Here is a 16,457-nt window from a genome sequence, read left to right on the forward strand (position 1 = left end):
GGCAAAAAGTGCGAGGCTGTTAGACTGGACATGGAGTGAACAGAGGGATGGGGGGTTAAAGCAGAAAACTGTCATAGGTGGATGACATGGTGCTGAATGGTGATACTAATTCAATGGGACACACCATGGTGGTCTGTTTTACCAGCTAAGTCTCAAGTGGAAGTCTCTTTATGCAGAGGTCCTTCCCTTGCACATTGGGGACCTGGGGTGGAAGGAGTTGCATAGTGTGGTACCATGCAACAGATTGTTCAGCCAGTTCACTGACACTGGTCTACCTGTCCATTCTGTGGGTGGCAGGAGTCAGTGACCACATTGACATGGAGTGTGAGAGGTCCTTGCCCCCGATGGGAGTATCTGAAGAGGCTGCTTCTCAGGTTTGGACTGCATTTCAGCCCCACGCTCCTGACACGCCCCCGGTACAAAGGAGAGCAGGTTGCTCGGGAGATCTATTGGTGGGCATGTTCCTGGGTCTGGCCAAGCCAGCCATTCATGGGTCTGGGCAGCAAGCAGTCAAGGGCTCTGGCCAATCCAACTGCCTGCCCCTCTGCCGGGGTTACACTCGTGCCCAGGTATCCTTGGAGAGGGAGCACTGTGGGATTTCTGGGAACAGTACCCACCCACCAAGGAACTAAGTAGTAACCACATTTTAATTTGAAATCGAGTCCTGTGAATCCCTAATATTTGTATTTTGTGTGTGGATAAGCTTTTGTAGTTTTGAAAAAAAAAGGCGGTGGTGTAAATTCCCACTTGTTCCAATACTTACACGTTTAGCAAGTACCCAAAAATAAATCCACCACTATTAAACATTTGCTTTTATTTAAAAGAACAATAAATATGCTTTCCAAGCTCACATTATTTGGATATGCAACTATGCAGCCATAAAACAAAGTATGGCCCCAATAAGTACATAGTACCCAAACTACTGCATATCATCACACAGCAACACATTGCTCACAATCCAATGTGTGGCAGAGACACAGGTTAATCAGGAGTGCCATTCACACTGACTACTTAATGTAGGTGACCTGCAGTAACCCTGCAATGACCCCCTCCCACCCCACTCCCTAGCTACGTCGTGGATAGGTATGGGTGAAGGTCAATACTTTGAGGGTTTCATGTGGAAATTCTTGATGGTGGGAGAGAGGTGATGGGTGCCAGATTTTGCTTCACTTCCAACCCACCTCTGTCACTTGTGGGAAAGGGCAATATGTATCCCGGGCAACACACCCACCATGCTGGAGAAACTCGGAAGGGTCAGCCAGCACCCACGGAGGAGAATAAACAGCCGCCGTTTCGGGACGAGACCCTTCATCATTTCCAGCATCTGCAGAATCTCTTGTGCAGCATGTGTCCCAACTTTTTAAAGTGGGAACCTTCCAACCTCGAGTCCCCATGCTGAGAGAGGAATGGCGAACATTCCCTCTCCTGTTACTCCCCATCTCTGGTGCCCACCCTCCTTGCACATCTGCCTCCAAACCGAGTATTTGTATCCTAACTCAGACGACTCCCACCAGCCACATTCCATCCACAACCCTCTGGACCTCCCCAAAACTTAACCACCTGGTCCCCTCCAATCCAGCACCCCCCACCCTTCCTTCAAGCGGCTCTCTCATACCCGAAAGGAAAGCTTCAGAAAACAGGCTCCCTGCTCCTCCCTCCCACCTCACAAAACTTGCTCAGCAGGAAGGGCTAAGCAAACAGCAGCAGATACAAGAACGGTAAAAAAAATACAATCAGAAAAGTTCAGCCAAAGTCAGTGGTAAAAATATATTCAGTGCAATTCTTTAGCTTGGATCAGTCGATCATCAACACGAAAGCATAAATGAGATCGCAAACAACAGGTCACTTCAGCCAGTGTTGCATTCCCAACTTAATGGAATGTTTCAGCATTCACCAAATTCTGTGCAGAGCAGTGATCACTTCCCCGGACCTCACCATACAGATAGATGAATTCCTTCCCTTAATTATACTTTGCTTTCAGAGTGAGCTGCAATGTCATTCAGCCCAACTTATCCATGCTGGCCCTCAGAGAGGTCTCATTCCACCCCCCACCCCCAGTCAGAGTTGATCTGCATGCGGGGAGGAGTTCTTGGACACCTCCCAGTCTTCAACAGGCTGTCATTGGCCGTTCACCCTGGTGAGACACCTGGATTGCCCCTCAAGAGGACATTAAAGCAACCTTCAATTGACCACAATGTCAGGATTGCCAGCTCTTTTGGCAAAGGTTATCCAGCTATGGCCTGTGGGGGAGGCTTCTGTGGCTTAGCAAGTTCCATAAGGGAAACAATAACCATTAACATTCCTTCCAATGCACAGACCGCTCAGCTTCTGGCACCTCAGTCTATGGGCAACATGTCCATTTCTCAGTTCCGGGGCGACAGGGTGGTCAATGGTAGGGAGAGTTGGCAGCAGCACGTGACATTGAATAAAGCCTGGGGTGGTGCGTGCTGGGAGCATCAGGTGCAGCATGAAGCAGGACTTGCTCAAAGTCCTTGGCAAGTTGTCTTGTGCTCTGCAATAGAAAGAGTCAGCATTACAGCACAGGAGGTTCATCAGAGAACCAGTCCCAATTTCTAAGACCCTTCCCCCTCTCCAGCTGTGTCTGTTTCAAACACTTGTCCAATTCCTTTATTGAAATAGGTTTCAGTTTGATATAAAACCCTAGTTAGACCACACTTGGAGTACCGCGTCCAGCTCTGGTCGCCTCATTACAGGAAGAAAGTGGAAGCTTTAGAGAGGGTGTAGAGGAGATTTACCAGGCTACTGCCTGGATTAGAGAGCATGTCCTATGGGGAAAGGCTGAGCAAGCTAAGGCTTTTATCTTTGTAGTGAATTTGCATAAGAGGTGACCTGATAGAGCTGTACAAGGTAAGAAGCATCGATTGAGTGGATAGCCAGAGTATTTTTCTCCTCAGGGCAGCAATATCTAATACACAAGGGCATAGTTATAAGATTATTGGAGTAAAGTATAAGGGGGATGTCAGATGTAAGTTTTTTTTTAAAAGACACAGAGTAGCGGATGCATGGAACAAGCTGTCAGGGTTGATGGTAGAGGCCGATACTTCAGGGGCATTTTAGAAATTTTTAGATAGACATATGGATGAAAGAAAACTGGAGTGAAGGATTAAGTTGATCTTAGAGTAGGTTAAAAGGTCAGCACAATATCATGGGCTGATAGGCCTGTACTGTGCTGTAATGTTCTATGTTCTCAATATCAGACAGTGTGTTCTAAATGTCAGCCACTCACTGTGCAAATTCTCCCACCTCATCTTTGCAACCACAACTGTAAATAGGTTACCAGAACATCAAGTCCGTGATTGGGGGGGGGGGGGAGAAAAAAAAGCTGTGCTTTTACTCTCTTTGTGTAGCTTTCTGCACAGCCTTACAAAACATTTACCCAGACCTTAGATCCAAGGACCCAGATCTAATCCTGACCTCAGGAACTTACATAGACTGTACGCACGCAACAGACCCTTCAGCCCACAATGCTGTGCTGACTCTTTAACCTACTCCAAGATCAATTCTACCCTTCCCTCCTACATAACCCACCACTCATGCTGATACAATTGTAATTCTATGCTATATTGACTGCCCTGTTGTGCATACTATTATAAATTACTATAAATTGCACATTTAGAAGGAGACATAACATAAAGATTTTACTTCTCATGTATATGAAGGATATAAGTAATAAAGTCAGTTCAATTGAATTCTTCTTTCACCTATGTGCCCATCTTAAATGTTCTTCTTAAATGTTGCTAATGTACTCCAGCTGCCTCTACCAGCACCCCAGTCAGTCCCTTCCATGTACCCACCACTCTGTGTAAAAAAAAATCTACCTTTAACATCTCCCCTACACTTTCCTCCCAACCCCCTTGTACTACAAACACGAGAAAATCTGCAGGTTCTAGAAATCCAAGCAACACACACAAAATGATGGAGGAACTCAGCATGTCAGGCAGCATCTATGGAAAAGAGGAAACAGTCGATATTTCGGACCAAGATCTTTCATCAGCCATTTCCACCCTGTGAAAAAGTCTCTGGCTACCCACTCGATGTATGCCTCTTTTCTTTCACTCCTCTACCAAGTCACCTCTCATCCTCCTTCACTCTAAAAAGAAAATCCCCAGCTCGCTTAGTCTATCTTAGCTCTCCAATCCAGGCAGCATCTTGGTAAATCCCCTCTATACCCCCTCTAAAGCTGCCATATCCTTTCTTTATTGAGGTGACCAGAAATGAGCACAATATTCCCACGTGTGGTCTAACCCGGTTTTACAGAACAGCACGGAGATTGCAAATTCTCTCTGTGACTCTGGGTTCCTCCCACGTCCTGAAGTTGGTGGGGGGGGGGGGCTGGTAGGTCAAAAGGCTGCTGTAATTTACCCGTAAAAATAAAAGGAATCAAGGGGATGATGATGGACATGTGAGGGGGAGAGGATGTTTCAGGGATACCAGGAAATGAAAGAGTGAGAGAGACTGATTGGTATCCACCTCTAGGAAACAGTATGGGCCTGATGGGCCAAAAAGCCTCTTTCTGTGCTATTGTGAGTGTTAAATAATACTGATTCATTTGCATAAACATCCGGTTTCCGATCCATCATCCTTTAATAATGCCTCTTTTCATTCCCTATTTAACGCCCCACTTGGCCAGACACAGGGAGCCTTCTCTTTGTGGACAGAACTATCTCGTTCTTCAATCACAAGACAAGCAATTACATTAGAGAAAGATGGCAGAGGGTCATCAAATCCAGTTGTTGGTTTCTAGTTATGATTGCCTACATGGATTAAATCCTGGCTACCAAGGGTTACTGGCTGCAAGAGAATGGAAATAATTGGCAAAACTCCTTCGTGCTTTCCCCTCATCACTTTATATCCAGCCTTCCCTTCATTAGTAAAGTGGTCACAGACAACTTGCATGCCATCAGACTGACTCAGTAGCTTCATGCAGCTCAGAGAAAGATGATTACGTCTTTAACCAGCCACTTTACAGCTCAAAAATAAACAATCTGGTCCCTTTGAGGCAGCATCAATGGGGTGGAGGGGGCAATTGTGGGAGGAGGGAATTGTCAACATTTCGGATCAAAACCCTGCATCAAGATGTTTCCATGTTCCTCCAGCAGATTGCTTTTTACTTCATGTTCCAATGTCTTCAGTCTCTGGAGTGAGATAACTAACTTAACCCCCTCCGTCCTAAACCATCTTTCATTTGCCCCAGAACATAGAACATTACAGCACAATACACACCTTCAGCCCACAATGTCGTGCGCCCTTCTCGAAAAGCTTCTCCATCCTTCCTATAATGAGGTGGCTAGAACTGAACACAATACTCCAAGTGTGGTCTAACCAGGGTTGTGTAGAGCTGCAAAATTACCTAAAGGCTCTTGAAATTAATCCCCCTGCCTAATGAAGGCCAACACACTGACATGTCTCTTTAACCATCCTATCAACTTGTGCAGCAACTTTGAGGGATAATGGACATGGACCCCAAGATCTCTCTGTCCCTCCACACTGCTAAGGATCCTGCCATTACCATTTATTTTGCCTTTAAATTCGACCTTCCAAAGTGAATCACTTCACACTTTTCTGGGTTGAACTCCGATCTCCACTTCAGCAATTTAATGCCCCCCTCCTCTCCATTCTCATGGAGCCCTTTTCCCCTTCAGGATCTCTCCTCCGCTACCTGTCACCTTAAAACATTCCCTTTTCTCCAGATCCCATGCTCCCACTCTTCCATACTGGGTTCACTGAGTACCGGGTTCAGTTCTGCTTGCCTCATTATAGGAAGGATGTGGAAGCTTTAGAGAGGTCAGGGGTCATCAGGTGCTGGCAGGTAGAAAAAGGGGGGACCATTCAGCCCAGAGCTACCCCACCACTGCGGCATCACCATCTGGTACCAGGATGCCGCCTGAATTACAGGGCACAAGGAAGAGCTCGGTGAGACCCGACATGGATTGGGAGACCACTTCGCCGAACATCTACGCTCTGTCCACCAGAGCAAGCAGGATCTCCCAAGTGGCCACCCGTTTTGATTTCACTTCCCATCCCCATTCTGATCTGTCCGTCCATGGCCTCCTCCACTGTCGTGATTAGGCCGCACTTGGGTTGGAGGAACGACACCTTATATTCCATTTGGGTAGCCTCCAACCTGATGGCATGAATATCAATTTCTCAAACTCCCAGTAGTGTTCCCCAACCCCTCCTCCTTTTCCCGTACCCTCCTCCCTCTCTCACCTCATCTCACCAATCAACTTCCCAGCTCTTTATTTCATCCCTCCCCCTCCAGGTTTCACCCATCACCTGGTGGTTCTCTCTCCCCTCCCCCCCCCCACCCCACCTTTTAAACCTACTCCTCAGCTTTTCTTCCTCCAGTCCTGCCGAAGGGTTTCGGCCCAAAACGTCGACTGTACTCTTTTCCATAGATGCTGCCTGGCCTGCTGAGTTCCTCCAGCATTTTGTGTATGCTGCCTGGATTTCAGCGTCTGCAGACTTTCTCTTGTTTTTGGAGCACAAGAATGAGTTGAGCGAGCTGGGGCTTTTCTCTTTGGAGTGAAGGAGGATGAGTGGTGACTTGATAGAGGTGTATAAGATAAGAGGCTTGAGGTATAGATCGAATGAACAAACAGAAACCTTTCCGATGGGTGGAAATGGCTAATATGAGGGGCATAATTTTAAGATGATTGGAGAAATGTATAGAGGAGGAATATCAAAGGAAGGAGCATTTTTAACATATACACAGAAAGTGTGGGTGCATGGAACATGTTGCCGGGGTGTTAGTAGGGGCAAGTTAAGGAACTCTTAGGCACATGGATGAAAGGAAAATGGAGAGTCTTGTAGGATGGAAGGTTTAGACTGGTCTTAGAGTAGGTTAAAAGGTTTGCACAACATCCTGGGCCAAGGAGCATGTTCTATTCTATGTTCTCTTCCCCACAGAAGCTGGCCGGTCTGAAAACCTTGAATCCAACTCACGTCTGTATTTCATGTCATCGCCTCCTTGGCCTCTGTGCCCACATCTCCTGCTGCTCCACGCTGACCGATGACAACGGCTCCATCTCAATTATCTGTCCTGGGGCCTAGGCAACAGAGAGAGAAAGAAAGGGCTTTTTAAAAAAGGATCATGAGCAGGAAATGACCCTAACCCATGAAGGCAGGGGACATCAGATGCTGACAGGTAGAAAAAAGGGAGACCATTCAGCCCAGAGCTACCCCACCATAGCAGCATCACCATCTGGTATGGGGCAGTGGGGGGGGGGGACTACACAGCATCGGAAAAAAAGCTGCAGAAAGTTGTGAACTAAGTCAGCACCATCATGGGCACTAGCCTCCCCAGCATCTTTCGTTAAGGACCCCCATCACCCAGGACTTGCCCTGTTCTCATTGCTACCATCAAGGAGGCACAGGAGCCTGAAGACCCACACTCAACAGTTCAGAAACAGTTTCTTCCCCTCTGGCATCTGATTTCTGAATGGACGTTGAACACATGAACACCATCTCACTATTTTTTCTATTTTCTCTTTTTCACACTACCCACTTAACTTGAAAAATGCATTTACTTACTGTAATTTACCATTTTTATTATTAGGTATTGCTCTGTATTGCTGCCGCAAAGCAACAAATTCCACGACATACACTGGCGATATTAAACCTGATGCGATTCAATTTGATCTTGGTTATCTATACCTGTGTCCTCTTTACAACTTGGATCCTACGTCAATTTAATTGTTCCTTAGTTTATCAGGCATCACAGGTCTTGCCAACTTCTGCTGCTCATCCCTGATCATCCCCAAACTCTGAAGCCATCCACATTGAAGGGCTTCGAGACACAGAAGGGTTTACTGCCATTACTGAAATAGATGGGTTTTTAAACAATAGTACATAAAACAGTACAGACTCTTCAGCCTCTAATGTTGTGCTGACCTTTTAACCTACTCCAAATTCAATCCAACCCTTCTCTCCCACGTACCCCTCCATTTTTCTTTTATCCACATTCCTATTTAAGAGTCTCTTAAACTTCCCTAATCTGCCTCTAGCATCACCCGGGCAGCATGTCCCACTCACCTAACACCCTCTGTGTAAGAAAAAAGCCAACCTCTGACATCCTCCTATACTTTCCTGCAAACACCTTAACATTATACCCTCTCACATTAGCCATTTCTGCCCTGGGAAAAAAAGTCTCTGGCTATCCACTCTTTCTCTGCCTCTTATCATCTTGTACACCTCTATCAAGTCACCTCTCATCCTCCTTCCCTCCAAAGAGAAAAGCCCTAGCTCGCTTAGTCTATCCTTAGAAGACTACTCTCTCATCCAGTAATCTGGTGCACAGGTGATTTACCCTCTCCAAAGCTTTCACATCCTTCCTATAATGAGGCGACCAGAACCCAACAATCCAGTAGTTTCAAGTCACTGAAACTAATTTTATATAATTATCTGAATCTAAATTGATTAATCCAAATTCACTCTCAATTTTAGAACTTTTTTTTATTGATCCCAGCTTCCAAGGTGTAGAAGTCGGTAAATTATTGTCATATTGTCAGGAGCTTGAAAATTCGTACGGCCAGATTTGGGAACAGCTTCTTTCCAACTGTGATAAGACTGCTGAATGGATCCTCACCCGGATCTGGGCCGTACCCTCCAAATATCCGGATCTGCCTCTCGGTTTTTTTTTTTGCACTACCTTACTTTCCATTTTTCTATTTTCTATTTATGATTTACAATTTACATTTTTAATATTTACTAATTTTTACTACTTTTAATATTTTAAATATTTAATATTTGTAATCCAGGGAGCGGAAAGTGCAGAATCAAATATCGCTGTGATGATTGTACGTTCTAGTATCAATTGTTTGGCGACAATAAAGTATAAAGTATAAAATATATGCACTGAGGTGCAATGATAAAACTTTATTTCGAATTGTTACACAGTGCATTGAGGTTGTAAAAAGGAATACAGTAACAGGATGCAGAATGGAGTGTCGCAGTTACAGAGGAGGTACAGTGCAGGCACACAATAAAGTGCAAAGTCATTATGAGGTAGATTGTGAGATCATGAGGGCACAGATAAGGAAACGTGGCCTTTATCCCTCAGGGAAAGGAAATGGTAGACTGGGGTGGGGGGGGTCGTGTAGGTTTAAGGTGAACAGGAGAGACTTAGTGGGAACCTGGGGAAACTCTCACACAGAGGGTGGTCAGTATGTGGAACGAACTTTCAGAGCAAGTGATTGAGGAGGTACCTTAACAACATTTGAACACTATTTGGACAGGTGCATGGACAGAAAAGGTTTAGAACAGGGGTTTCCAACCTTTTTTATGCCACGGACCAATGCCATTAAGCAAGGAGTCTGTGGACCTCAGGTTGGGAGCCACTGATTTAGAGGAATACGGAGCAAATGGGATTAGTTTAGATGGGCATCTTGATAGCAATAACAAATGTTGCTGAAGGGCCTGTTTTAATGCTGTATGACTATCAGTTTTGTGGGGGAGTGATTGCCAGATATACTCCCCTTGATTGATGTTGTGAATGGCCTGGATAGAGAGAATGCAGAGAGGAGGTTTCAAATAGTGGGAGAATCTAGGACCAAAGGGCACAACCTCGGAACAGAACGACATCCCTTTAGAACAGAGATGAGAAGAAATTTCTTTGGCCAGGTGGTGGTGAGTCTGTGGACTTCGTTGCCACAGATGGCTGTGGAGGCCAAGTCACTGGGTATACATTACTGTGCAAAAGTCAAATTTTATGTATTGCACTGGACTGTTGCTGCAAAACATACACAAATTTCACGACATATGTGAGTGATGATAAACCTGATTCTGATTTGGGTCTCTATTGTGGATTGAGAGTGGGGGGGGGGGGGAATCATGGTTGGGAAACATTCTGTAATGATCAATAAGAGAGTTGTTTGGAATCAAATGACCTTGCCTGGTGTCTCACGACTGGGTGTGTCTGCAGCCACACCATATACCCGCCCCAGCACTCATCCTCTGCCACCTATCTCAGGCCCTATATAGATACAGCAGATAGATGTAGACCTAAGGTTTTTGCATAGTACCATATTTAAAGCGGAGGGTGATAGTTTCTTGATTAGTATGGGTGTCGAGAGCTATGGGGAGAAGGGAGGAGAAGTGGATTGAGAGGGAAAATTGAATCAACCATGATTGAATAGCAGAGTAGACTCAAGGGAATGAATGACCCAATGGTACTCCTATGTTTTACAGTCTATGGTGAATGCAAGCTGGAACTGCAACAACATGGAATTGAGACTAGCTTCGCCCATCTCACGAGGCCTCTACTTACCTGTCTTCGTTTCCTTCTCACTAAACAGCTGAGCAGAATCACGTTGGCGACCACACTGAACAGGAGGACGACGGTCGCTGTCCGTGACAGCAGTGGGGAGATCATGCTGCTTTGGCAGGCCCTCGTGGCCAACGCCATGCCTCCATCACCAATGGGCAGAGATGTTGGGCTGACGTTGCCTTGGTAATCTATGGTGGATTGGCTAACGTTGACTGGAGTGGTTTTGGTTCCATTGATTACGCTGGTATTGGCTGACGGTGAAAGCGGGTAACTTTTATTGTGTAACATATTGCTGGTCAAGGATAGAGGTGCATTGGTTGTATTGGTTAAGGTGGTCTCATTGCCATTGGCTGTTGCTGGATACATCTGATTCCCATTGGCTACGTTACCATTTCTTAAGAATGAGAATATGTCGCTTCCATTGGTTAGGAAGGTCGGAGGTGTACTGGCCAATGGTGATTGCAGGTTCGTTGAACTGCTCAGAGGTGTTGGCACATCAACGGTTGTTGGAGAGCGAGTGGCTCCGCTAGAGGATATTCCCAGTGGTTCCTCTGACGCCAGCGTGGAGGACGTTGTTGTAATGTGCCCTAAAATACGAGGGATTTAAAGAAGGAACCAGTTTGTAAAGAAGAATGCCAGAGATTTATCTACAGTCATGCTGAGATTCCACTGTGCTTCATTCCATCTTCACTTACACATGAGAAGTGGGAAAGGCCAAAGTCCATCACTTAGCCCAAAGTGTCCACAACCCCCCTAACACCCCATAGTGAATAACTTGCTCCACCAGTTCAATGAGCTAGCACAGGCACAACAGGGCTAAATGGCCTTCTGCAGTTGTTATAAAACACACAGACAGCTAATTTCTCAGACAGTGGAAAGGAAGATCAAGTTGCTGTGATTACAGTTTCTAACAAGACTGTAAGGTGGCCACCAACACAAAAATTGTGAAACGCAAGGCTGCACTTACCTGGTCTACAGGTGTATAAAACACATTTACTGAAATTGCATTTCTTGCTGCTTAAAAGGCCACTAAAAGAATTCAGGTTCTGTAACAAATTCTCGAGGAGGTGCATGGAGTTCCATCGCTTAACTTCACAGTTGAAGGATTCCTATTTGTTTCATACAGAAGGAGAAGAAATAAAAAAGTAAGTGATTTAGTGGTTAACGCTATCACCACTGACACATTACTCCAAAGAACTAAACACACTGTTTAAACTGGGACTCCCATTGCACATCTGAGAGAGGGCTGTATAGTCAACCAGATGCCACAATACAACAGATTTCACTATAGTATGTTGGTGACAATAAAGCTGACTCTGATTCTGAAGAATCCAAGTGCACCAGAGAGTGTTAGATTGAGCCAGTCTCCCCACCATCCAGGGCATCTAAAAGAAGTAATGTCTCAGGAAGGTGACTTCCATCATTAGGGACCCCCACTATCTGGGCCAGGATCTCTTCTCGTTGGTGTCAAGAGACAGGAGGTACAGGAGCCTCTCAGTCCCTTTGCACCTTTGGCAATGCATGGGAGCAGCTTGAAACTATAGTCACTCAGCAAGGACTGAATGTCCATTGTCCCTCTTGGCCGCACCTTAGTCTACTGCCAGTTATCAGTTTCCAGATGTGCGATCACTGATGTACGTCTAACTTCCCCTGCATCTTAAAGCACCAGTCCCATCCCCTGGGTAAGACCATCATCATCTGTGTTGCCTGACGTGGGTAATCTTGGCTATGACCATGATTGCTCTTGGCAAGTACCGAAGTCGATTGCCATTGACTCCTTCTGGGCTGGGACGGGGGACCCCAGCCATTATCAATACTCTTCGGAGATTGTCTGCCTGGTGTCAGTGGTCGCATAACCAAGGCTTGTGATATGCACCAGCTGTTCGTACAACCATCCAGTATCTCCTCCCGTGGCTTCACGTGACCCTGTTCAGAGGGCTAAGCAGATGCTACCCCTTGCCCTAGGGTGACTTGCAGGCTAGCAAAAGGAAGGAGAGCCTTGCACCTCCTTTAGTAGAGCCGTATCTCCATCCCACCGCCTCCACTGTTATAGTGAAGGTGAGACCACCTTCGCTATAACAGCTGAACCAGGTCATCAGTACAACAGGACAGGGCACAAGGCAAAGAAGGAAGGTGGTGGGGTGGAGGACTGCACAAACAACTCCCAGTCCCAAATCAGAACACTCACCTTCACAGGGCAATCACTCAGGAATTCTAGTTGCGTTACAACATTCCAGGCTAGTCCTTGGAGTTGGTTCACGGTATGCTGATGGATGTGAGAAATGGATCTGCTCAGTGATAACATGGTCTGAAGGTCTGAACAGCAGCTGTCCTGTGACAAGGAACATCAAAAGGTTAAGCTCAGTTCGGAAGGAAAAGTTATCACATAATACTGCAAAATGCTCTGACCTCAGTAAAAAGGTGCTCTATAACTGAGATTCCTAGTTGTAACGGAGCTGATAAGGAGGCATTTCCACCTTGTCGGAATGAGAGACATTTCAACAAGCTGCCTCTAGACTGGATAAGCGGGAGTATTTTTAATCAGGCATGGTGGCATAGTGGCTAGCTAACACTTTATAGTATAAGCGATTGGGGTCCAATTCCCATCACTGAGTATAAAGAGGCCATGAGACATGGGAAAAGAATTGGCCTGTTTGGTCCACTGAGTCTGCTCTGCTATTCCATCATGGCTGATTATTGTCAACCACATTCTCCTGCCTTCTCCCCGTACTAATCAAGAACTTATCAACTTCCACTTTAAATGTATCCGGTGACTAGATTGATCGTGGAGAAGATTAAAAGGTCGAATCTGTACTGTGCTGTAATGTTCTATATGATTTAACAATGTTGGGAAGAAGCTCTTTCACTTACCCCAGAAGACAGTTGACACCCCCAACCTCCAAAATGCAGTGGTTTAAGATCAGGAGTAAGGGCATTAGAGGGGAGAGAGTATGAGGAAGAATTTGCTTTCACCCAGAGGGTGGGTGGAGCTGGGAATGCACAACCTGGGAAAGCAATGCTGACGTAACATTGACGGATCTGATCGAGGGACAGAAGGTTAAGGAAGACCGAATCAGTGCAGATGGTCAGCATAAACATGGGTGGGGTGATGAGCCAAGTTGCATTGTGTGACTCACAAAACTACACTTTCAAACCACAAAAGCATTCCATTTCATATGCCACTTACATATAAATATTTAATTGGGTGTTTAATTTAATGTTTGTATCAGATTTATGCAGCTCATTATGACTCATATCAATAAATCACTTTGTACCTCCTGCAACAGAAGGTGTCTTGGCCAAACCACAATTACATCAAACAGTTGATCGAGAATGAAACTTTTTTTTTGCTAAAAATGAATTTGCTGGGACTAGGCCTCATATGACTTCCTCTTCTTGCCAAAGTATAGAACGTTTCAAGTAACAGAGCACCACATACCTTGTTTACAGCAAGCACTCCTAGGTCAGACACGTGTTAAGAGAATCAGTGACAATATAAGAAATTTCTCAGGGTTCCAGATTGGAGAGTAAAGCAGCCGAAGTGACAGAAGGCATCACCCTCCCGGGACATTTGCTCTTCTCCCTCTTCCCAAAAGCCTAAACTCACATACCAGCAGCCTCAGGGACTGCCTCAGACTGCTATCAGACTATTGAATAGTTCCCTCCTAAGATAAGGCAAACTCTTGACCTCACAATAATCGCTGTGACGTTGCTCCTTATCGTCTGTCTGCACTGCATTTTCTCTGCAAGTGTAACACTTTATTCCGCATTCTGTTACTGTTTTCCCTCTGCTTGATGATGCCCTTGATGTACTGTTGTGGTGAACTGATCTGTTTGGATGGCATGCAAAATAAAGTTTTTCCACTGTGCCTGTAAATCACTTTGATACCAGAATACAGCAGCAGACAAGTCCCCTATCCAACCTTACCAATTTTGACATACTGGACAAACAGAGGAGCACGTTTGCAACAGACTGATTCTAAAGGTGCATCACTGAACACCACAGGAGATCCTTTCTCCCTGCGGCTCTAAGACTCGACAACTCCTCCTCCTTAAGTATATGGTTTCATTGCAAATCTGTATTTGCTTTTTAATGCACATTTTATATTTTTTTCATAGCTCAATGCTTATATTTTGTATTTTAAAGTTTATATTTCTGACTGAGCAACATTGCAACAACAACTTCCTTTGGGAGAAATAAAGTCTTATCTTAGTGCAATACTGTGGGAAAGGTTTCACTGCTATCAGAATGGTCGTTCTGCAGAAGCAGCGTTTGGGTTATGGTTAAGGATGACGGGTGCTTTGAAGTGTGAGCCGTCCAATCGGGAGCGCCTGACACCGGTGCGGGCTGGAGTCCTTTTTTGGCGTGAGATAACGAGAAAAAATGCAGGTCAGAGCCATTCCTAGGATTCCACCTGGTGGGGAGGGATTGTGATTTGATGGAGCACGGTCTACTGAGGATTCGTGAATATATCTTTGAGCTCCAACTTGTGCACATTTGACTGTTTAGTTATAATGGGCCCTTTTTGTTTTTATTTATTTTCTTTACTAACCCCATAGTTAAGCAGCCTAAGGAAACGGGGGGGGGGTGGGGGTGGGGGTGGGGGTCAGGGGGATGTCATTTTCTTATAACCAGAAGCGTAAGGAAATCTACACATAATACATTTCAGGTCACTCTTAGTTCCTTTATAGAGAATTCTACTTTCATTAAGAGTTTGAGATTTTGTACAGTATGCCAAAGATCCTTACAAATTTCTATGGATGCAGGCGGAGAGCATTCTGACTGGCTGAACACAGGCAGGTATCAAGGCTTTGCAGCCCAGGATTGCAAGAGATGGAAGACTCAGCCAGCGTCATCACAGGCAAAACCCTCCGCAACATGGAGTACATCTTCGTGAGGCGGTGTCTAAAGAAGGTGGGTCCATCAGAACAGAGCCTCACCAACGGGACATGCCCTCTTTTCATTATTACCAGAGAGGTGATACAGCAGCCTGAGGACCTATGCTCAGTGATCCAAGGAACTTCACCCCATCATCACATTTCACAACAGTCCATGGACATGAATCCATTACCCCTTTTTCGCATTATTTATTTACCCACACCGAAGTCAATGGCCCAGGACTTTCAGAGAGTACAGAGCTGTGAAGGAATCCAATCCTGTGGGCCTACTGTGCCCACGCTAATCATTTCCCATCTATTCTATCTGTGCCTTGACTATGTTAAGAGACTACCTGCTTCTAACACCCACCTTGTAATACAGCTGGGAAAAAAGCCCTTTGGCCCAACTCATCCATGCTCTCCAAGCTGGTCCCAGTTCAAATGAATTTGGATTGAATTCAATTGAATTGACTTTATTACTTACATCCTTCATATACATGAGGAGTAAAAATCTTTACATCTCCATCTAAATGTACAATTTATAGTAACTTATAATAAATAATGTACAACAGGATAGTCAATATAACATAGAAATACAGCTGTGTCAGCATGAATTAATCAGTCTGATGGCCTGGCGAAAGAAGCTGTCCCCAGAGCCTGTTGGTCCTGGCTTTTACGCTGTGGTACCGTTTCCCAATTGGTAGCAGCTGGAACAGTTTGTGGTTGGAGTGACTCGAGTCCCCAATGATCTTCTGAGACCGTTTTTACACACCTTCTTTCTAAATGTCCTGAGTTGCGGGAAGTTCACATCTACCATTATGCTGGGCTGTCCGTACCACTCTCTGCGGAGTCCTGTGATTGCGGGAAGTACCATTCCCATAGCAGGCAGTGATGCTCTCAATTGTGCCCCTATAGAAAGTTCTTAAGATTTGGGGGCGTGAAAGAGGCGCTGTTGTGCCTTTTTCACCACACAGACAGTATGTATAAACCATATGAGATCCTCAGTGATGTTTATGCCGAGGAACTTAAAGCTTTTCACCCTCTCAACCCCTGATCCATTGATGTCTATAGAGGTTAGCCTGTTTCCATTCCTCCTGTAGTCCACAACCAGCTCCTTTGTTTTTGTGACATTGAGGGAGGGAGAGGTTGTTTTCTTGACACCACTGTGTCAGGGTGATAAACATTTGCCCATGTTTGCCCCGTCAAAACTTTCCTTTCTATGTTTCTGCCAAAGTAACTTGGAAATGTCATGGACCAATTGTAGTGAAATAATCTAAAGCCCGTGTCAAAA

General features: G+C 45.3%; 1 protein-coding gene across 4 annotated transcripts in view; it reads right to left on the reverse strand.

The window, feature by feature from the left end:
* Nucleotides 1-794: 794 nt before the first annotated feature.
* LOC140204939 (uncharacterized) overlaps nt 795-16,457 on the reverse strand; it is a 40,468-nt gene continuing 24,805 nt past the window's right edge. For all 4 annotated transcript variants that reach the window (XM_072271928.1, XM_072271926.1, XM_072271927.1 and 1 more), the window contains 5 exons: nt 12,477-12,620; nt 11,256-11,397; nt 10,289-10,875; nt 6,967-7,070; nt 795-2,512 (listed from right to left, as the gene is read on the reverse strand). In XM_072271928.1, coding sequence (XP_072128029.1) covers nt 6,981-7,070; nt 10,289-10,875; nt 11,256-11,397; nt 12,477-12,620 — 963 coding nt within the window. In that variant the 3' untranslated portion in view covers nt 795-2,512; nt 6,967-6,980. The remainder of the gene's footprint in view (nt 2,513-6,966; nt 7,071-10,288; nt 10,876-11,255; nt 11,398-12,476; nt 12,621-16,457) is intronic.

The sequence above is a fragment of the Mobula birostris genome, chromosome 11 (genome assembly GCF_030028105.1).
Source record: "Mobula birostris isolate sMobBir1 chromosome 11, sMobBir1.hap1, whole genome shotgun sequence".
NCBI lineage: Eukaryota > Metazoa > Chordata > Chondrichthyes > Myliobatiformes > Myliobatidae > Mobula > Mobula birostris.